This window comes from Megalopta genalis, chromosome 5 (genome assembly GCF_051020955.1).
Source record: "Megalopta genalis isolate 19385.01 chromosome 5, iyMegGena1_principal, whole genome shotgun sequence".
In the NCBI taxonomy this organism is placed as follows: Eukaryota; Metazoa; Arthropoda; class Insecta; order Hymenoptera; family Halictidae; genus Megalopta; species Megalopta genalis.
In genome coordinates this window covers 18,539,706-18,563,219 of record NC_135017.1, presented here as the reverse complement: position 1 = coordinate 18,563,219, position 23,514 = coordinate 18,539,706, and the positions used below count along the sequence as shown (strand labels likewise).

The window sequence follows — 23,514 nt, the reverse complement described above, 5'->3', positions numbered from 1 at the left end:
TCACTCGTCCTCTCTCTCTCTCTCTCTCTCTCTCTCTCTCTCTCTTACTCTTCCTTCTTATCCTCCTCTAAAATTCTAATACCTCCTCGCACATCATGTGCTCCTGATACAAAATTCCAAAATTTTCCCGAAAATTCTCGAAAATTTCCGGAAAAAGTAGTACGAATCAACGTTGGGCCAGGCATTCGAAAGAATACCTCCTCGCATATTATGTGCTCCTGATACAAAATTCCGAAATTTTCCCGAAAATTTCCGAAAATTTTCGGAAAAAGTAGTACGAGTCAACGTCAGGCCAGGCATTCGAAATAATACCTCCTCGCATATTATGTGCTCCTGATACAAAATTCCGAAATTTTCCCGAAAATTTTCGGAAAAAGTAGTACGAGTCAACGTCAGGCCAGACATTCGAAAGAATACCTCCTCGCATATTATGTGCTCCTGATACAAAATTCCGAAATTTTCCCGAAAATTTTCGGAAAAAGTAGTACGAGTCAACGTCAGGCCAGACATTCGAAAGAATACCTCCTCGCATATTATGTGTTCCTGATACAAAATTCCGAAAATTTCCGGAAAAAGTAGTACGAGCCAACGTTGGGCCAGAAATTCGAAAGAAAATTTCGAAAATTTCCGGAAAAAGTAGTACGAGTCAACGTTGGGCCAGACATTCGAAAGAAAATTTCGAAATATTTCCGAAAATTTCCGGAAAAAGTAGTACGAGTCAACGTTAGGCCTGACATCGAGTTTAGAATACCTCCTCGCACATCATGTGCTCCTGATACAAATTTTCGAAAATTTCAGTAGTACAAGTCAATAATAGGCCAGGCAAAGAATTTCGAGAAACCTCTTCGAAGAGTATCATGTTCTCCTGGTATAATTAGCAAGTAGTTTATGTCAATGGAAAATCAGATGGAACTATCAGAATGGGTGAGAGAGAGAGAGAGAGAGAGAGAGAGAGAGAGAGAGAGAGAGAGAGAGAGAGAGAGAGATTGCGTTGATTGTGGAAGAACTGTGGAAACGATGGACAAATGAGGAAAGAAGTGTGAAAGGGAGTGGCAGGTTGGGAGAGGAAGGTGATAAATAAAGAATGCAATAGTTGAATTATAATTATATATTTATTATGTAGATTATATTATGTATACATTAATTAGATTAGAATTTGTTGCATTTGCTGTTCGAAATAGTGGTCACGATGTCGGTGCAGGTGATGCTGGCGGAGGTACCTCAGGTATGGCTAACATACATCTTCCATTGTCGTGGTTCTTCGAGATCGTGGCCTTTTACTTCTTTCCTGGTTCTGCGAGGCAGAAGGATGGAATGTATCGTAATGCTGATTCTTCTTTTCGATGTAATTTCGATATTATTTGTACTTCTACCAGTAAAAGTTCCAGAAGAGATCCCTAACAATGTATCCATAACCATTTGTTGTATATATGAATTGTAATCCACTAGTTATAAACAATTTTCCATTTCACGTTCCAATATGAAATATTGGAGCAAATGATTTGTGCCACTTTGTACGTAAGAGATAAAGTAAAATCCGGCACGAATTTTCTGCTGCTTTCAAACAGCTTAACAGCGCCAATTTCGTGCAGCGGTAAAACGCTCAAACTGTTCGTCAAGCAACAGTTGCCTGCAATTCGCCGCGCGGTAACACTGCGTGCGCGCGACATCTGTCGACGAGTATCCCAAGTCTGCGGCGGAAACTTAAATCAATACTCAATAGCCAAATTACCAACAATCGCATTTGGTCAATAGTTTGAGCATTTTGCCACTAGCCCAACTGGCGCTGTATGGACCCCGATAGGAGCTTCGCTTGTTCTCCGCAAGAGGCGCCACTGTTTGGCTAGCAGGTTCAGCGTTTTGCCGTTTACTAGTTGGCGCTGTACGCACTCCGAAAGGAGCTTCACTTGTTCTCCACAAGAGGCGCCACCGTTTGGCTAGCAGTTTCAGCGTTTTGCCACTGGCCTTATTGGCGCTGTACTGCACCCCGAATAAAGCTTCGAGATTTCACCGCAAGGGGCGCTACTTGTCATAAAAGGCGCTATTTTCAAAATGTTCAGAAGCAGATACATAATTAATTTTCTATTTTCATCATTTCTAAGTACTTAATTCTATATGCAGTATGTAATATCAATTATCGCAGATTTAATAATGGTCAAGTTTACCCTATTTCAGTTGCCATCATGAATTGAGTCAACGACTTACCGTCGAATCATCCCGTATTCTAAAAACGAAAGCTCCTATTCCTACTTGCGCTTCGCTGCTGTCCTAGAAGACGAATCGTGCAAACATTCAGCTAATACTACAAATGCTAAGCGTTAAAATTCAGAGTTCGGGGCCATCGCAATATCTTCAATGAAAGAACTAAAATCAGCGGTAGAGCACAGCCTTGCCATTGAAAACTCGGCAAATGGTGCTCAACGGGTCAAGACACGAAGTAAGACACGGAGAACGAGGCTGACACATTTTATTCTCGAACAATGGTCTAATGGTCGATTTGGTTACACGTCCGTCGTACGAGCGAACGATTCGTTTATAAAATTTTCGAATTGCACAAACGGTTGATATCGCGACGAACAAGCTTCGGTGGTTCTTGTCCGAGAGGACGGCACACACGGTTTTCGGGACGGTCTGGACACTGGTTTCCAGTTTCCTTTTCTCCGAGGGAATAAATTTCGTTTATTCTAAAAAAAAATATATTCGAGAACAGTTATAATGTAGAGGACAAGATTACATTGAGACAAAGGAACGGTACTCGGTGGAACAAAAACAGTTGCAAGCTTTTTCGTCTGCTTCTTCGTATATTTCATCGACTTCGATACCGACTGACTCCCTGCCGTCATATTTGTTCCACCGAGTAGTACAGAAGAGATTTTTTTGTTTTGTCAATTACGAAAAGAGGTGGAAAGAGAAATAGTTCAAATTCATCCTCACTTTTATTCTGCACTTCGACCCCGATTCTACAACCATTGCATTGATTGTTAAGAGTAAACGTTTTCATCCCCTCTCCTCCCTCTTCGAAAACAGAACGAGATAGTTAATAAAATTTTGTTTGATTTGATGCTGGAAAATGCGCTGCATTATAAGAACATGATAAGCAAATTTTTTGATATATCGGCGATCCTTCCGATGAACAGGTAGAATTGACAACACGTGTTCATGCAACACAATGAACCAGTAATATCCCTAAACCCTTAATTACAATTTGTTCCGCTTAACTATCTATTTATATAATTGAGCTCAGAGAATCGTCTCGATTCTGCCAATTGTCATCCTCCTTCGGCTTTCGGATAATTAATTGAAACTTGGTCCAGGACATTATGTACAAGTCTCAATGACTATTGCTCTCTTACATGGCGCACGTGTTCTTACATAATGCTTTTCTTACAATTACCGAATGCTTACCGATTACCATTATTTAAAACTCTCGACAATGGCGAGGTAGCGCAACGGTGTTCGAATTTCAGTAAAGGTCGCTTAAATATTCTTGCGCTAATTAGTGTCGAAGAGAAAAGAATCGTCGCGCGAATACAGAGTGATATGAAGAATGCAACTAGTAACATCCATGATAATGTCCTATGGTCAACTATAGCAGATGTGTATGCTTATAAAATTTTCTCCGTATCCATTGTTTCAATATGCAGCTAGAATCAGAAGTACACACACACACACAGCTTACATATACATAACACGCTGAAGAATCACTATAAATTCTCTCTTTAATAAACTTTTTAATATCATTTGTTCATACTTTCTACAGTTTGGAATGAATACTGTTCATTGATTCGTGCTGTCCTGCATCTATAAATCTACACAATTATGTAAGTATAGTTAACATTACATTCGTCGAGTACATACTGCCAACTCTAGCTGCACTTCTCGCCTCGTTGAAAACGAGCTTTCTGAAGCAGCCCTTCGAAAAGACCCTTGAAACTGTGCTGCCTGCTTCGAACGCGTCATCTTTGTGAGCCAGAAGTGTACAAATAAAATGTTTCAGAATATACATTTTCACTGGAAGTTAAGCGACCTCCGATCAAACTAAATCCGCTGAACCAGCCGTCGATCTGGTCATTGCTTGGATCGAATCAATCCTTGCGATTCGCGATCAGCCCTGAGATAGAAATGTGTCAGTGAGCTGGTTGGGACAGGGAGCGAGCTAAGTGTCAACCCGGTCAGTAAGAAGCCGGCAAAAGATAGAGAAAAGAAAAAGAAGAAGAAAGAAGGAATGCGCGTGATGGCGTTCAGAAACGCTTCGTGCGAAGAAGCGCGCGGGGGGTACTACGGTGGTAATCGCAATGGTCAACCAAAATCCACTAATCTTAGCCAAGTAAAATCGGAATACACGGCAACGTAATACATCGTAAACGGGTACATCATCATCAGGTAGCACAAGAGAAGATTAAAAGCGGAAGTTGGTATCGGTTCCCTGAGGGTGGTTCGCGCGTGCCTTAGGAACCAAGTGAAACGAAATTGATCAACAAGCTCTCATCTCGACCATTCGCGTATCCGGTACAAACCCTTGGTTTAAAGAACTTTCTCTATTTTCTATACAATAAATTTCAGAACTTGCATCTTTTTTATTAGACGACCTTATCCGATCACGAATATTCTAAACAAAGACTGTAAACGGAGCAAGATAGAGAAAATCCTCTGCTAAATTTTTCACAATCAAACGGAGATCGCCGCGCGATACACGAATGATCGATTGACCCGAAGATTCGTTAAAATTAACTTATACGACCTGTCTATACGTTCTGCGACAACGTCGATTGTATAATTCACGCATATACTTATCACACTATCCCTTACAAGTAGATACAAGTATCAGAGAGTTCCAGCCTCGCCGCGTTTCTGCTTCTGTACATACAATATTACGTATACATTTTTTTTTATATATATATAACATATATATATGTATACGAATATATATATAATATATATATATAAAAAAAAAAGAAAGAGAACAAAATTGATACGAAAGGGAGAAACCGCTCCATCCTGTATCGACGGTTCCGTCGCCGAACTCCATCGGCGAGGAACAAGGGAATCACATAATGATACATAAACGTTGGGGGGGGGGGGAAGCCATAAGTTAACTCTAACTTTCTAACGTCTAAAAGTGAAGTACAACAAGGTGTCGCGATAAAATGGTCGAGACGTTAAAAAAAAAAAAAGAAAAAAGATAAAGGAAGAAGTTCTAGGTTTAAACGACGCTCGAGTTAAAAATCACTACGCGACCATAAAATGCCTTTTCATTCATTTTAATTCAAGAGTCGCGATCGCCATTTTCGAAGCCGTCTGCGTACGGGGTATGCACAAATTGTTTTACTCTCGATGCGACTGTGAATCCTCCGAGGTCCTACCGTGAACGAACATTGTATTTATACATCTAATAATACTTATAAATTTGTTTATAAAATGAGAACCTTAGAGAGTTATTGCTTTGTAATATACTATTTACAATTCCATCGACGACGACGACAATGCCGTTGGACCTCGGAAGATTAGAAGTATGTGGGTCTGCGAAGGACTAATTCGTTCGATTTATTGGGCAATCCTATAGATAATATTCTCTGGTGTATCAGCCAGTGATAACGCTTGTAAATGTTCAACATTATTTTGACAATGGCGTGCAAACCACCCTGTACTGTCCGTTTCAAACACACATCAGTTATCATTTCAATTTGATGTTAGAAAGAATACTATAAAGAAATTACGTGACGCCCGGTAACGGTTTATATATATATATATATATCGAAGAAAAAGATATTTGTTAAATATTTGAAACCGATTGAAATTTATGGTACGTTGCACAATGGTGTCCATGGGATTACCCAATGTTCTTCGGCGGGTTTCCTTATCGTATACGCCTTATCAGTCACTTTGTAACGCACGCAAATACTTGCGCATCTGTACGCATCTCAGCTTCACGGAAACGCACGAAAAATTCCAAGCGGAATTCTTCTTTTTTTTTTCTTTTAATATTGCGTGCCTGCGAGAACTCTGTCGACTTCCGGTTGCCACGTTGAACACCTTCGGTTCGATCGGAACTGGTAGCGATTAAATCGAAGCGTTCAGATTCGGATGGAACCGGAGGAATAAATTTGTCACGATAAGAGATTGGCCTTAAAAAAAAAACGTACAGATACAAACTAAAAACGAAAGATTAAACTACAGAGGAGCTTCGAATTTATGCTCGGCCTGTACAACGTCGGAAGCCTGAGGACAGTTGATAAAATAGAAAACAAGTGAGAGACAAAAATTCATTCTAGCTACTACTGTCTATATACCATCGTGAAAAAAGAAATAACAGAAACAGGAAGCCTTGGCGGTTAGAATTTCGTTCACGAGAGAACTTGTCTCGTATGGTTCGACGCAGGGATGGGCGATCGTTAAGCGAGAAATATAGTTTGTAAACCAAATGGAAAATGGAATTCTGTTTAGAGATTCTGCAAAGAAAAAAAAAAATAACGACGAACGCGCGAACGCATCGTCGACGACTTAGGCCTAGTACAGTCATGGAGAAATAAGAGAAGATAATTTTTCAGAAATTCCTGGACAGATTTACTGAGAGAGACTATTTCAGAGAGACTGAGCGACGACGAAGAAGAAGCGCGATGACGCAGGAATGAACTCGATAAATTTCTTCGTTACTTGAGAACAAGTGACGATCAATTAAAAGCCTCGCAATGAGTCATGTTGCCAGAGCTGATAATCATGGAGAGAATTTGATTAATCTATAACGGTTTGTATATATTTACATTTCGATAAAAAAAATGTGCTATCATTCTAAACTTCGCTTAGATTCGATTAATTAGAGTTGCAAACTTATGATCATTGGGCCTTAGCCCAAATTCATTAGGGAAGCACGATGATAGTGTATTTGATTTTCAATGTATTTGTAATAATACTATATTGAAGAATCTTATTACCAAAGGTAGTCGTAAAACATATTTCTAGGTTCATTTCATCGGAGAGAGAGACTATAAGAAACAGATCTTAGGATATTCAGTTTCAACGATTTTGGAAGACGTCACAGTATTAAAGATATTTCATCGAATGGGAAATAACCGATTGAGATTCTTTTCGTTTAGAGAGACATTAAATAAGCCTGGAGTGGGTGGTAAGCCTCTACGTGTGTTATTCTAAAGGCTAAAGCCTATCGCTAATTTATGTTGTCATTAGGAACATATCCCTAGAAGCTACTACAACAAAATAATTATTACCGATAAAAGCATAACTCTAGTGTCTACGTAAAATACTGGAGACATTATAGATCTGAATAAAAAGAAAAGCCTAAGGACAATTATTAGAAAAGATGGCGCGAATAAGCATAAAAAAAGAAACTAGAGAGACAAAGAGAGCTGATATCAAGCTTCGGATACGATTGGTCGCCGCCCATCCCTGAGCCAAGGTATTGTCTTAACTGAACAATTTCGGCATCGTGAGCTTAATAATCTAGCTAGGTCGGACACGTCGCTTTGGTGGTGTCTCGGCGAACCCGTACTCGTTGGTTCGCGGTTCAAAGTAAACATTTGGCAAAGTGGGAGCACACCGGGGCACCAAAAACATCCTACGCGACAGTAGCCGAGTGGAACACGATCGTTTGTAGAAATTTAGTTCTCTTCCGGTTGGTCCTACGATCCATTACAATCTTGACTATCTAACCATGCGTTTCCATCACGGTAGAACTGTTGCGTTATTTAATCGGCTTTGATATTGGCGCATCCTCGTGACAGCAACCCCCCGTCCATCTAATCTGATAATATACAATCCTTTATCAATATAGACTCTTCTTAAAATATGTTATTATAATACACACATCAATGTACAGCGTGCGAATACGTCGCGAGAAAGTCAATGTACAATTTAAGGAACCTGTTCCACAGCATCCGCGGAAGAGTAAGAGACTTTGAGTAGATAATAACGCTCAACGAATTCCAAAATTTAGAGGTCAATACTTGCAGCTATATCTTTTTAGAGCGCGATGATATTATATATAAATTAAAGTGTAACTTTTGATATATTCTTCTCTATATATTTAACGCTATCACAGCATTTAACGCATTCGCCAAGTTTCATTGACCACCATGTCCAAGCTATTAAAACGAGCAACGATGCGCCAATGATCGATCTCGCATCCTAGTTCGCAGGACCAACCGATCTTGGATGTTCCACAGAGCTACCAAATATCTCTCTACCAAGTATATATATATCCTTGTCTCCGTGAAATATATGTACATACCCGGCAGTAATCTAATACGCTAAATTATTGATCAACCGGTTCTCGAAGATTAATTGTTAAGTGCACATCGCGGTTTACCAACTAATCGTAAAGAGTTAGCATTAAGTAAGGAATAAACGATGCACGATTATGTTATGACTAGCATGGCGACGAGCATCACGTGACTTTGGCCTTATTCTTCCTGAACGGAGGGAATTGGGGGAATTTCCTGCGTCTCCGTTTCAACTCGTCGTTGTCCGTGGTGGAGTTCGAGTCGGTGGACAGCGTCTCGTCGTCGACGGACATTATCGTCGACAACTCCCGAAGCGGTTTCTTATGGCTGCTCGACGATGTCGTCATCGCCGCTGTTGTTGTGCTCGTTGGGACGGCCGACGACTGACCGGTTTTCTGCTGCGCCGACCTCTCTGGTACCGGGGAATCCAGCGAATTCTCCGAATAGGATGTCTTCGACAGGAATGCTGAGGTAGTCTTGTCCTCTATGGCCAGGAGCATGTTGGTGTCCTGACTGTAGGAACGAACTATCCCTGTCTTCTCCTTGCCGTACGATTTCACAGACTCCTCGGAGCCTTCGCCCACCGTGAAATGCACCACGTTGCTCTCCGGTGGCGTGTCCTTCCCTGTTTCACTGCTGGACGAGTCCGGAGGCGCCGATGACTCCTTCCATGCCAGGCATTCCAGGGTACCTGTGAATAGAATAGAACGGTCATCATTTTGGAAGCACGCAGCCTTCAAATGGGAGTGCAGTTATATAGGCATCTCTACGCTAAGGGTATACATTTGTAGTGTTACACATGTAATGGTACGAAGGATGAAGAGTTCTCGTATTTACTTTGAAATGACCAAAGAGTTCGTCGTTAACATAACAGATGTTCTTGATGACATTTTGTATGCATTTTGTTTAGTACAGGAAAGATGCCGGCATGGAGGAGTTTGTTGTTCAGATACATGTTGGTGGAGATTTATGCCGACACAGGCATCTACGTATTTACGTTGCGTTGGATCGGTGCAAGAAATTTGCATAACATTTCGTCAGAATTTACTTAGAAACATTGAACTTCGACTCGGAGATATACAAATTTTTTTTCAAACGATAGCACACGTTTTTTTTTAGAGTTTCTTGTGTAAGAAGAACGGCATCGTACATACATTTTGTTAGTTCGACTGAATTGAGATATTCGTGCTTATTTTAATATGACCGGTTCCATGCAAGGTCGAGCCTCGCCGGAAGTCGCATCGTCGGCAGAAATAACGAGAGATACTATAATATCTCTTTTCTTCTTTGTTTTTTTTTTTTTTTTAATTAGCACAAAAGCTAACGTCGAAGCGTCGCTATGCTCTGTTTATTTTTCAATCGTTTTTTCTTTTTTTTGAAGAGACTATTTTTCTGCTACTTCGTCGATCATGATTAATTACAATGAACAGCTAGGAAAGTATGTGCATTCATCAAAAATTCCTGGTAACGATAAAAGATATGCGAGAAAGGATCGTCTCGGATCGATCAGCGAGACTCTGCATGCTCATTCGAAGATCAATTTTTACTAGAACTATAGTGATCGGGGAGTCAGCATGCAGCGCATGTTACATACTTTACCAGAAATCGTAGTTGGGGCCCCATGTATCGTGTAGAGGTCGCAGAATACTAAAAGATTTTACGGTCGTCGACCCTTTCCTGTACTTTTCTCGGGCGAATCGGTTTCCGTTCATTTTTAATCACCGCATCAAGAAAATTACTCGACCAAAGAAACAATGCCACGCTCGCAATTTGGACAGTGCGATCTCCGTTAAACATCATCGTACATTACATATTTACCGAACAGATAATATTCTGAATGCACAAGAATACTTCACAAAATTGCTCGAAATGCCTCGTTACATGGTATCCGATCACCATAGACGATTACCTCGTGATCACACTCGACAGACACGAGTATGCAGTGAACAAATAATAATTACAACATAAATAATAACAGTGAAAATAAATTTAGCGACACGACGGTGTGAACGATTCGAACTAATACAACAGCTTACTTGGAAATCTCTATCATGGGAAAAACACGCCTATAAATAACTTCCAATATCGTGCTATGAAATTCTGAAAAAGATCTCATCTCTGGCGTACCGAAGATTAATCGATGATTCCGCGAAAGCAATTAAAAGATACATATGCATGTATGCATACGTATGCTCGACGCGTAACCGATCGTAGATTCAACGGTGAAGACGAACAATTGCCTTAGGACATACGGACAAGACTTACTGGTTATATTTTCTTTCTTGCGCGCGTAGCTTGATTTATTAGCTGCGCGGCTGTATAATAGCATTGTACAGAACAAAAGTTGGAACGTAAATTATCGAATATTGTAAGAACGTGCATAGTTCCTCGACGCACTGCCAAACATGAGGAAATCGAAATTTCTAGAGCATAGAGCCGGTGTTACGAGGAGGTTTCAGTGTTAACGATCGATCGTTAAGTATCATACAAAATCATAAGTGCAACCCGGTTGTCTAATAAAGTTTCCTTCGCCACGAATTCTCTCGGCGGGGAACATTCTGCGAAAAATTTCGTACGCGATTCGTGCTCGTCGTTTTCCATGTCGCAATTAGTTAATCGGTCAGGCGACAGTACTGTTGACCAACGGCACACCGCTCTTGATACCGCTTGGCAGATCCAAGGGGAATCGTCGCGATTGCCACACACGATCGCTCGCGGGATTGTACAACGCTCGAGAATGTTGCAGCCGAGTAAAAATCACGGTCGAATACAGTCGAATCTAATTTTAATTGATCCTAATATTAAACGTGACGCGCCACTTAACGGCGTATCTCCCCCAGAGAAATAGAATTCGTTTCTTGGCATGATCAATCACGATGCATCCCGCGGACAGAGGATCCCAGAAATTGGAAAATCGTACGATTCTCCTCTCGGCGTAGAATCGAAGACGGCGACCGACCTTCGGGCAATAGTTGTTGCCTCGACTGGGCACGCAGAAATGCTAAGGGCTTTTTAATGTATCGTTTTCCATTCACGTTGCGAACCGCTGCTAAATGCATAGAGATTCATAGAGCCTGGCACCGTTTTTTCTTAGAAGCATGGGTGCAGACGGCTTAAAATGCGCTCTAATTTAAAGACGTCGTCCCCACTTCCCTCTTCGTTAGTGGTATCATCTCCCACTTGATGAGTTTTGGTACTCTCTCTCTCTCTCTCTCTCTCTCTCTCTCTCTCTCTCTCTCTCTCTCTCACTACATCCGAATATCTGCACTTTACAATTATTTACCCCCATTATATTTATACGCCAATTATATATATTGATGATTTGTGATGATGATTTAATATTAATATATAAGAATTGTATATTAGTATATAAGAAATATATAAGAATTTAATATTAATACATAATATATGAATATATAAGATATTGATGATTCAATCATATTTATCCCAATTATTTATACCCCATACTATTTATACTGATCTCTAGCAGCCACATCACCAACAAAGTACAACAATGTTATCCTTAATAATGCCGAATGGAAAATAATTTGTTCAAGTCTCATGGATCATTACCGATTCCCACAGTGGAACAATTTAATTTCTCGATGGCTAACTCATTATTTCCCTTTAAATACGCCTAATATTTTATGATATTTACGATAGAATTACATAAAGAATGAGGAACACTGTTGGTCGCAAGACTGTACACTAGCGTAAACGCATAATCACATGATCGAATTGATAATAGTTCGAAGGACGGTACCGGGCCTCGTAGACATCAAAAAAATTCATCGTGCGAACATGGCTTTTCGTTTGAAATTATCTCACGATCCCGTCTAATTCGTGTTTCGACTCGAACTTTTGGTCCACGCGAGAAATAGCACCTCCAGAATCGGAGACGGAGTCACCCATCGTCCAATTAAGATCGGATTCCGATGTTCGGCTCGCTTTAATTCGAACTATTAATAAAAGAGCGCATTGTGCAACTGCTTTTCCGCTGGCCTGGCAAAATGAAACGTGCAACGCTATCGAAGAAACTGAAACGCGAATTGGTTGATATGTTTTTGTTATGTTTTGTTTTTTTTTTAAATAGAGACACGAGGAATGTCGTAACCGAATCGTAACTACTTTTATGTACCGATCACGAGCCGATGACTCAAACTATAAATGATTCTTGTGGCCGAGGGATGCCAATTTTGGAATTCGCGAGGTCTCAGAAATCGTAGGAACGACATACGGTAAACGTTTGTTTGCACCGCTTCCAAAACGAAAATGAAAGAAGAAAAGATTTTTGGAAACTCGATTCTTCAATTTCAATTGAACTGAAATGTACACCTAGCTAAGTTGATTGGGTAACTGATTCATTGCACCCGATTATGTATAATTAAAATATTCATCAAGTTTATTTTATGGTACCATTTGATTTCTACAATTGATAATGTGTTTGCTTGAATCTGCTCAGATCTCCATTGAATTTGTTGAACAATAATTTTTTTCAGTAAAACAGAAATCTACAAAACATTCCCAATCAGCATACAATATCTGCCACAATGACATTTTTCGTAAAAATATCACATTATTATTGAAAGCACATAATCTCCATGTGTCCATGCCTCCTCGCATTGTCATTAACAATCCGTTTACCCTGTGCATTCATTCTATATGTTATAAAAATGTGGGTTACAAAAATATGTCATGTTTTCCTCTGAACTGCCACCGGATTTTCGAAATTCTCAATCTGTTATACGAGTACGTGGTAGCAAAAAAAAAACAACACAATTTATCAGTGTAATAACGTTGCTGATTGTTAAATTGTATGCGGTATACAAACTTATGTGTTAACAATAAGTTAAAAGATTTGTCATCGTTTTCAATGCAGACGCAATTCTTTGGAAAACTTGACAAATCCCGGAATTAGGAAAGGGGAACATTCCAGCTTTAATCCTCCCTTTTCCTGCACACGTCCCGAAAAATCTAACAAAAAAGGCTGTCAATCCTTTTAATACTAATCGTAGTGTCATGTACCAGAGAATTATGTTTTAAATTTTCACAAATTACGAGTGTCATTTGTAAATGTCTCTCTAAAAGCATATACGTACTTTTGATCGTAAATACTGGATTTATGTCACACATTACTTCGATTACATTTTACGATATACACTCGAAAATATATTTTCTATACATATATACATCCAAATGGTACGATTTTTAAGATCTCTAATCTTAAATTGTTAACAGTTGTTTCAACAATTATTTTGTAACAATTAAATCGTAAAATTTTTAACAATTTACTAAAATATCTGCTCGAGTAAAATTTACAAATTATAAACTAACAAATTTCAGTTATATTAGTTTCTCAATCTTTAAATAAAGTTGTCTTCTTCTTCTAGGACGAAATGATGGCACAGTAAACCCAGACTTTATATCCCTATTGTTGATTAAACAAATGAAATAGTAGCAAAAAATATATATATATATATATATACATATTTTTATTAAAAGTCTTTACTAAATTGAGATTAGCGTTTGAAAATATTAAAATATATATTCACTAAAAATTTGCAACGTATTATCTAATAAAACAATTGACCCCAACACAGTTACAGCATCCTACTGCAACACAGGCCACACAACAAGAAAAAAAAAACAATTTTGTTACACGCAATAACGTACTCATATAAATTAAAAGAATTTACAGTTAATATTATCCAAAAGCTTTGAATAAGTTCTCTTATTAATAATATTTAATTAGGAACTTGATTTCGATTTATATACAATTGTATGTACAAGTTTTTTAATTTATGAAAAATAGTTTGATTAATAGTCATCACGGAAGTCTTTGTTCAATAAGTTTATATAAATATTATAGCAAAACACATTGTAATGTGTGACATAAGTTATCTGTATTTACAAAATCATTAGCACACCTCACAGATATAATCAATTATTCTAACTTCGTTTCAACAATTTTTTTACCGTACCGTAAATTTTATACTATCTTGTCATATCGTACAAAAATGTTTCTTCCCGTTAAAATTTCGTAAAAACTTCAAATTCAATCTGTGCGAGCGTACTAGTGATTACTTAATTGGTATGAGCGCCTACATCATACGGAGGTTCTATTCAGGGGAATTAATTTCACAACAAAATTACTACTAGGAAGACAAACGAGTTAGTAAATTATCGTTCTTGAAGGCGTCACCCACGCGAGATAGAATGGAAAATACACGGGTACTTAAGTTTCATGTAAACTGTTTGTAATAGTATATACAAATTGAGCATATCATTCAAAATGCTCGGAGATGTCCGTTTCCGGCTTACCTGCGGCTCCGCACGAGGAGGGCGAGTACACTGAGCTTGCTTCGTCATCTAAGTCATCTTGGCTACTGAGTCGACCTACAAGCAACAATTATAGACGATTATTCACATTCATTTACCGTGACCGAGTCGGAATTTCCCATTAAACCTTGAAAGGTATGATACTTCATCAAACTACTGTTGCAGCATCAAGTTACTTTCAATGTCTATGAAAATGACAATTTGCAAAACACAGCAGAACTTGTAATCGGAGATTAATGTAAATCAAGGAATCCTTTAGTCTTGTGTTTACAATTTTTTTCAATTAAATACCTCTTAGTCCAAGACCTCTGCCGTTAGGTGTTCCTCTGTAGAGAACAGTTTCTAAATAGGTTAAACCATTATTGTTGATTATGTTGAAGCCACAAAGAAGTTCGATTTGCTTCCAACGATGCACTCTCTCCTGCAGTTCCGCGGTGACTTCATTTAACGAGGTCCTCGCGTCCACAATACTTTTGTCGACCTCGTCGATCGACTTTCCATGAGTAGAAACAAAGGCACCTACTAAGCTTGACCGCTTTTTTCGTAGTTTCTCGCACTGTCAACACACGTTAAAACCCATATAAACAATTTCTGATATAAGATTATAGGATTCCGGTTAAAAGCATATGTCTTACTGCTTCGCGTGCTTGTTGCAATTGTTTCTCTGCTGCTATTTTCTTCTTTGAGTATGACTTGTTTTCAATTTCATGAGTTAACTGCAACCAGTGTTGTAATCCCGGAGGTGGAGACCAACATCTATCTTCCAGTTCACCTTCGGCGCGTTGTAATTCAACTTTCAACATCTATGAATTATAAAATCGAATAAACTTCGAGAAAAATTATTTGAAATTCTGGCAATAAAGGATTGCATAATATTTACTTCAATTTCTGCTTTCAATTGTGAAACTTCAAGATCCGAGTACGAGGCATGTAATCCCATACTTTCATCTTGCAATCGTTTCTCCAGATTTTGTTTCTCTGTTGTGGCACTCTCTTGTTCCATTCGCGCCCTTTCTAATTCTTTCTGTAAACCGTGATATGTGACTTTAATAATCGTCCCGATAAATATCTTTAATAACAAATAAATTACAAAATAAATTGATAACGTACTTGCAGATCTTCGAGTGCCAATTCAGCTTTGTGTAAACTTTCCATGTCCTTCATCATTCTATGAAGGTGTTTCTGTGAATTTTTCTTCTGCTGATACGCGTACCAGCATCCAATAAGTGCTCCAAATAATAGTGTTATCAATATTAAATCTTTGACACTGTGACCAGTATCTACAATTAAATGATAATATCAATTGGATGAGTCTTTAGGTATTAAATAATTTGTTACCTTTTGGTGGTCCAAAGAGAACTACATCCATAGCTTTTAAGGCAATTTTTTGTTTATGAATGGGATCCTTGATCCCTAAAACAGTATTTAGGTAGTGCATATTGTTCACAGCCAACCTTTAAAAATAAACGGTTTCGTATTAATTAAAAATGGAACAAAAAATGGAAACATAACAAACATAGCATACTTATTACGATATTAACCTTGGAAGTGTAGCACCAGTTACACGGTGTTGTATAAAATTAGGAACATATTGAGGAAGCTCTACATTAGAAGACAGCCATTCAGACGTTTGTTCTATGGTCCAATTGTGGACCTAGAAAGAAATTGAATTCATTGGTAACTTTCCATTAATTAAATATTGAAATACAATAGAAACAGAATGCTGACAATACCTCTGACCTTAACCAGGCTTCCCAAAGTTCTCTAACACTGATGTGCATGTCATCATTGTGATGGAAAGCCCTCTGTCTTCTTTCGTACCCAGCTTCATATTGCAACTCTTCCCTTAAAAACTATAAAGAAAATATAATTTTTCAATTACTTGAAATGAACACAATAAAATATCGGCGACACACTCACATCATCTGACTCTGATAGGTCTACATTTCCATTGGCATCATCGTCTAGTTGACTGTGGAGTGATTTGATAGCTTCTAAACCTAGTCGATCATGAGAAGCCATTGTGAGACAAGCTAGGTCATCGTTACAAGTATCGGAACCTGTAATAAATTAAATAGCCTACGTTTGATTGTATGTGTTTATGATTACATGTAATCTGTTACCACAGGTGCCTTTCAGGTAAGACTATGTTTCTTTAATCGTATATGCACAATAAGCTTTTTACCCAATTGCATTAATGCAGTCACATGTTGTTAATATGAATGTATTAGTTATACAAATCTCTCATTATCGAGGATATTGATCCTTATCATTTCTTTTTTATCATAAACACATTCGTTTCTTTCATGCTTACCAACAAAACATTTAATTGAAACAAAACTTACTTCACACGGACAACCAAAAAACATCTTGGACGTTTGATCTTGCTAAAAGCAAATCTTGCACACAGTTCTTAGACAAAAATAACAAAAAACAAGGATACATGAAAACTTCTTTCTGAAACTAAATATTATCACCACTATGAAACTCAATCGTGAATATGAATGCAATGTAGACAAATGTAAAAGCATTATACAGAGTCTAACAAAAAATAGAATGGATGAAATGCATTAAGTAAATAGAGACGGGATAAAGTATATTACAAGTTGGAAACATTTCACAAGAACTTGGAAGAAGAAAACAGTGTATCACTCTAAGTATATGTACATAATGCTCGTCTACTGCAGGCCCGACATAGCTATAAAATTAATGCAAAATTCACTATACAATCAAAAGTTGTTTGCAAGCATTTAATTCTGCTATTATCGCAACTAATGAATGATGCTGAACTAGATCCCGTCTCTAGTGAATAGACAACACAAGAAGTGCAATGTCAAAAGTTGCTGACATAATAAGATACAAAAACTCTTGAAACTGTTGTAATGTTCTATAATTATGGTTCTAAAGTGAAATATTGGAGAGCAAGGCCCTGATGTAAACAAGTCTTATTATATTTTCAAGAGTAATATATGAGCTAAACAATGATGGAAATACTTAATTTGTCGAGGTGCAAAATGTTGAAATGCACTTCCCAAACAAAAACAGGCTGCATCCCATTTTCAAAATGAAATGAAAATTTTTTGCATCTGTTAATTGTATTTTGTAGAATCGTGGTAGAAATCATTGCAACAGTTTTGAGAGTTATCCTAGATTAATTAAGGGAGAAATTTACCAGCTTCTTGGGCGACAGCCTGAGCCAGTCCATCGGTAAGAGTGGCGGAGAATGATGTGATTTTGGAATGTGAGCTTCCGGAAGAGCTGGGCTGGAAGTTCGGGCTCGCATCGAGGGCTCCGCCGCTTGCATTTACCGCGATGCAACACCAATAAAATATGTGCAGCCCGAACAGTACAATCACATTGTTGATCACGGATGCTCGCATTTTAAGGTTATGTTACACCTTGTCACCGACACCTCGCGCCCCCCTTGCGCAGTTGCTTAGAGTCTAATAAAGCCGAATTACTCTTGGCCCGTTGTCACCTTTGACGCAGTCCCGCAATAGTGAATACACTCAAGGTTATAGTTATCGAAACCGGGGTGGCGATACAATTTAACGAGTGCATAACACGCGCGACCGTACCACCGTATTAGAACAGTCCCATCACTAACTTCCACACCGTCGTCGCTGGCTCCATGAAGGCTGACACGTCGGTCAATGGCCGGGGGATCGGTTTTTTTCAAGCGGATCGATCGATTTATTAATTAAGTACACTGCTCGGAACAGAGTTGGGTTTTCCTATCAAGGCCACTGCCCACGAACAACGTTCCGGAAAATAATTAATTTAGATTGGAAACCAACATTGGTGCAACTTTCTGCCGTGCAAATGAGTGGAAATTTGCAATTGGTCGCGTGTAACAACCTACCCGCCCTCCTATTGGTCTGGCGTTGCACTTGTCACGGCTGCATTGTCAGCGCCAGCGTAGCGCGAAAATCATTTCTTTCTTTTCATTTCGCAAATTTTCGTATTGTATACAAAATCACCCGATTTATTTGTCAGACATTATCATTACTTTGGCATCGATTAAGAAAAGCATGAAACTTAATACAAGACTGAGGATCTTTATGCAAAATTAAAATAAAAATTAAAATTATCTGTATTAATTATACACGCATAAATAAAACCCGTGGAGTCTACTTATAACTTATAAAATCGAATTTTTCTTTAACGTCGTAGTTCAAAAACACATTGCTTCTTCAATCGGTATTTTTCATCAGTTCTTCGGAACGCGAAGTTTTTTTATATCCTCTGACAAAGATTAAAAATTTGAATTCTCAGAAATGATGTTTTTATTTTTAAATAAAATCGTATCTCTGTTAAAGAAAATCGTACACAAGCATGATACTACAATTTAAAATTCGAAGCTAACTTGATTTACCATAACACAAGATAACTCGATTAATCGAGTTAGTGTTCGTAATATTTTGTAGCAAATTTTACTAAATAAATTAACATTAATTTTAACTAATAACTCAACAGTTATATCTTAAAGCGACTAAGAACAGCTTAACTTGGGCGTTACTTGAACATTATCAGTTTATTAGTATAGGCTGATAATAATAACCTTCTACGAGTAATCGAGGTACGATAATATTTAAATAATAAATAAATAAAAATACTGAAACAATGTTTTTATCACAACGTTCAAAACAAAAATGGTCTACTTATACGAATGCAAAGTGTATATTACATTTTCTTTAACAATCAAAATTCTCGCATTCGGTCGACGAACAAACCTATCTGTGATTTGTTATTCGAAACTTCATATATAAGCAGTTTACCTACATTCGAACTTTGAACCGAATTTCGACACAGCTTGGTCATCAATCAGTTTTCCGATTTTGGTGCTTTCTTGCCAAGAGTCTACTATTTAACAGCAATACGCAAAATATTTATCATTATTAAGACACTGCGACCAATCAAGCCTTATCACGTCCGTCACAATTGAGTCAGTGACTTGACGATACTATTATTCATAATAATAGGACTAACAATGTTTCCATTTAAGGATTTTGTACGTACCGAAGATCCAATCTGCTTCGAAACAGACTCGAAACTCGAAAACGCAGTTCGTAAGAGTGTATAGTGCGAGGTGAATACCGATTGTATCTGTATGAAAATTCATCATTATATCGTTCCAATTACGTGATTTTCCGAGTCCGTCGGACGCCCGTTTCCGTAGAGATAATTATTTCTGAAAATCGTCAACAAATGCGGACTCGGAAGAGATTCGCGTTCGCGCGTGGTAACGGAACTATTGGGAACTATGTTTTGACGCACAGCAGCAGTAAATGCTGAATTTGTTTCACAACAGATTCGACGATTGATTTAACTGCACGCTTCAAGAAGCACTGTTTTACAACACGGATTCGTTATAAAATAATGATATGGATATTGTGATACCCGATAAACGTGTTTTCCGTCGTCGAGCGTGGATATTGTCGATCAGCGTGCTCACCTTTCTGATAAGTTTCAAGACTCAAAACACATGAGAGTTCGAGTTTGTGGGATTGCCAATCCATGTTCTTGTGGAAAATTTCGATATGGAGAGCAATACGAAAAACAAAAACGACGAGTCCGAGGGCGCAGGTACTAGCACTGTGGCCAAGAACGAAGAAAGTGCAACATCACAGTCTACACAAAATTGCACTGATACAAAGGTGGCTACAGATTCCAAGAACACTCAAGTTCGTGTTGTCAGGGGTACTAAAAAGATGAAGCTAGATGTTGCTGACACAAATTCTGAGAAAAAAGGTTTATACTTTCTTTAATTGAATATTTGTTCTCTTCTCTTCGCATGACACCAATTTCTCTCTACTTGATTCAGTCAAGTCAAAAGTATAGTTTGCAGAATATAATGAAATGAATTTGAATGTATTTTGAATAAGATAACAGACTATAGAAGCATACTTATTTAAATTTCAGTATTCGTTACAATGGAACATAAGTATGTATTGAAATAAGGAAGTTAGAAAGAATTTATAGATCTTTAAATACAATTATTTTTAGATACCAAGGATGAGGAACCTAATGCAGAAGTCAAGGTGAGATCTTTAAAAAGATCTTGCGAATTATGGTCTATGGAGGACAAGAACACATTTTTTAAAGCTTTAAACGAATATGGAAAAGACTTTGATGCACTTCAAAGTTACTTCTTGTGTCAGGGGAAAAAGAAAGGGCTACCAGATGTTATGATAAAAAACAAAGAACAAATTAGGCACTTTTACTATAGAACATGGTTAAAAATTTCAAAACACTTGAAATTTGCAGAAGGTAATCGTTTCGACTACATTTGTAATCTTATCAACTAATAAAAAAATGGTATTTTTTATTTGTAGATGTAAAGAAAACTTCCCAGGAGTTATATGGTCTAATTAATTATGGCGAACTTAGAAGAAAATTGCCTAGGATACATGAAAAAGTACATTTGAAATTAAATGAACTAGTTTATTGGGGCTCAACACAAGTTAGGCTTAGGGGAAAAACTATGAGAGTAAAGACTCCTATATGTAGGGCATTAAGAAAACTGAACCAGTTAGAGGGTACAATTGCAATAACATAGAATATTTTTTTAATTAATGATACATTTATAATAGTTGTTGCAATTGTTGTAGATTGGCAAGAAGAAATTAAATTGCCACCTCGAATAACAATCGAATTAAGGCCTCGTAATAATATGGCATGGTGGCAGGTGCAAGCATCATCCATGAACCCAAGAGTAAGAACTTTGTTACCTATACAGAGACGGTTGTCCAGTTTATTAATATTTTTACAGCAACGATGGAGGCCTGCCAAATACAATACAGTATCCTTTGAAATTATTCTATCAACACTTAGATTTTGTTATTGTAAATCCTATACATATATTATAGTCCTCTAACATAGGGAACACTATCACAAATGAAATGAAAGATACCAGATTGTTGCGAGTGGCACCAACAGAGGGTTGTAAGATTACTTTACCAATGGTAAATCTTGGTGAATATCTCACCAGTAACAGTGTTAGCTTAAATTCTTATGAAAAACGCCTGGGATTGAAAAGTTCCAGGATGGACTTGCTAGGTTCAGTGCAATATTTGAAAGGTGTTGGAAAGAAGGGAATCAAGAAGAACAAAATGGATAAAAAATCTGTCAATCAATCTGAAGACAATTGCATGCTGCCAGATAACAATAGTGATATGGATGCGATAGAATCCGGTAGCAACGTTTCAGAGAAAACCTCGCTAATTAATGTTGCAGAAAAGTCGACTGTAGAACAACAAACTGAGCCAAATAGATTCCCAGGAAGGGAAACAATTGAAAGGATTCGAAAGGGATGGAATGTTGAAGAGGCAAACACTATCACAGTAGGAGACCTCTTTCTAATGGTACAAAACATTTTATCTTGGGCTATGTCCTTTGGAAAAATATGAATAATAAATACATCTAAGTACCGAAGTAGTAGGGGGTTTACGAAAAACACGGTATTTCTAATTTTTCAGTTTGGTCGTGAGTCAAAAATTACTTTGGAATATTGGTGGGATTGGCATCAGCGAGAACACACTGGAGAGCCTACAGCTTGTGCTCTGCAAGATGAAAATTTGTGTCTGACTTTGCAAAAGTTATTGTCAATAGCAAAGCATAGTTATGGGACAAGCAAAGTAAATTAAATCCCCCCCCCCCCAGTTTAAAGTTATATACTTGATAATTCTGCTCATCTACACTGACTAATCGTAATTCATTTTTAGGTGTATGATAATACTTCTGGAAGTAATGAAACCGTAATTTCATCTCGTATGCTTTCAACGAAAGAGTCGACCTTCCGAAGACCATTGATTCCACAGACTTATCATAAAATTGGTACACCTGACGCGTTTAAAACACAATTAGATGTAAGCGGCTGTAATTGCTACTCGGTATCTTTCTCTATTCAGGGATTTATTTCTTAGCGTAATATATTATTTTATGTTATGAAATATAGAAATTCAAAACGCGCTTTTGTAAAAGAGGAAGAACTGTGAGACAAAAGAGTCTTGTTGTGCAAAGGATGCTACCAATAATATCTGTACCGAGTAACCCATCGGAAGAAATTACTACTAATTCTCACGAAACAAGTAATATAGATGATTCAACTCCAAGTAATAATGAGCAACCAAATGATAAATCGTCCATACATATAAGTGTAACGCTAGAGAAAAACTTTTTGGATGAGTTAGAAGTGGCGAGGGATTCGAAACCAACGAATTCGATCATAACTAGTGCTACGCAAATCCTTAAAGAGGGAGAGCATCAGTGGTTGAACAGCGAAGTAATTTCCTAGCATTTTAGTAAATGATAACGATCGATTTATTCTACTATAATAATCATGGAAATTATAGGTGGCAGATTTCTCATTAAGCAGCTTCTTGGGTCAGCTTGAATCTCCTATGAAGATTTCGCAGAGAAGTCAAAGTGGCGATCACGTCGAAGACGCTCGTCCATCGACAGATGTAAACATTAAAAACTTGTTTATCGAAATTATTCATTAATATATATTAACATATTAATCTTTCAGGTTGTCTCGCAGATGCAATGTCTCATGGGCGAAAACAGCGTTGATTACATGGCAAAGTTTGCTAATCTCGCATCCCAAATGGCGTCGGACGATAATAAAAAATAAAAATTGAAATGGTCGACGAGTTTTATAAAAATTTTAGCGGAACGTCTGTTTTAAATGGTGTATCATATTTTACAATTATGAATTTATGAATGTGTTTGAATATTGACTATCTGGTACAGCAAATTGAATAATGTACCAAAATTCGAGTGTGAAATTCATATTGATTTGATAAGCATTATGTAACATAATAAAAAGAGGATACCTGATTGAAATATAAAATTTTTTCATGATATATAATAGGGAAAATATCAATTTAATATTTTAGCCTAGAAGACACCGCTATGCGGAACCTATAAAAAATTT

General features: G+C 37.7%; 2 protein-coding genes across 4 annotated transcripts; one reads left to right on the top strand and one right to left on the bottom strand.

Moving 5' to 3' along the window:
- Window positions 1-2,450: 2,450 nt before the first annotated feature.
- Stim (stromal interaction molecule) lies at window positions 2,451-18,333 on the bottom strand. 2 transcript variants are annotated; one of them, XM_033470364.2, is made up of 11 exons: window positions 17,749-18,333; window positions 16,497-16,576; window positions 16,310-16,429; window positions 16,118-16,230; window positions 15,915-16,030; window positions 15,687-15,856; window positions 15,457-15,600; window positions 15,212-15,379; window positions 14,868-15,132; window positions 14,559-14,633; window positions 2,451-8,928 (listed from the first exon to the last, which is right to left on the bottom strand). In XM_033470364.2, the coding sequence occupies exons 1-11, from the start codon at window positions 17,954-17,956 to the stop codon at window positions 8,402-8,404; spliced, it is 1,986 nt and encodes a 661-aa protein (XP_033326255.2). In that variant the 5' UTR covers window positions 17,957-18,333; the 3' UTR covers window positions 2,451-8,401. The 2 variants fall into 2 exon arrangements, with proteins under 2 accessions (XP_033326255.2, XP_033326254.2); XM_033470363.2 differs by having other exon boundaries at window positions 16,497-16,636; window positions 17,749-17,956.
- A 1,783-nt stretch (window positions 18,334-20,116) lies between these two features.
- crm (cramped chromatin regulator) lies at window positions 20,117-23,430 on the top strand. 2 transcript variants are annotated; one of them, XM_076521484.1, is made up of 11 exons: window positions 20,153-20,327; window positions 20,499-20,520; window positions 20,583-20,846; window positions 20,912-21,115; window positions 21,188-21,378; window positions 21,446-21,940; window positions 22,055-22,213; window positions 22,301-22,444; window positions 22,534-22,860; window positions 22,931-23,041; window positions 23,107-23,430. In XM_076521484.1, the coding sequence occupies exons 1-11, from the start codon at window positions 20,298-20,300 to the stop codon at window positions 23,209-23,211; spliced, it is 2,052 nt and encodes a 683-aa protein (XP_076377599.1). In that variant the 5' UTR covers window positions 20,153-20,297; the 3' UTR covers window positions 23,212-23,430. The 2 variants fall into 2 exon arrangements, with proteins under 2 accessions (XP_076377598.1, XP_076377599.1); XM_076521483.1 differs by lacking the exon at window positions 20,499-20,520 and having other exon boundaries at window positions 20,117-20,327.
- Window positions 23,431-23,514: the final 84 nt, after the last annotated feature.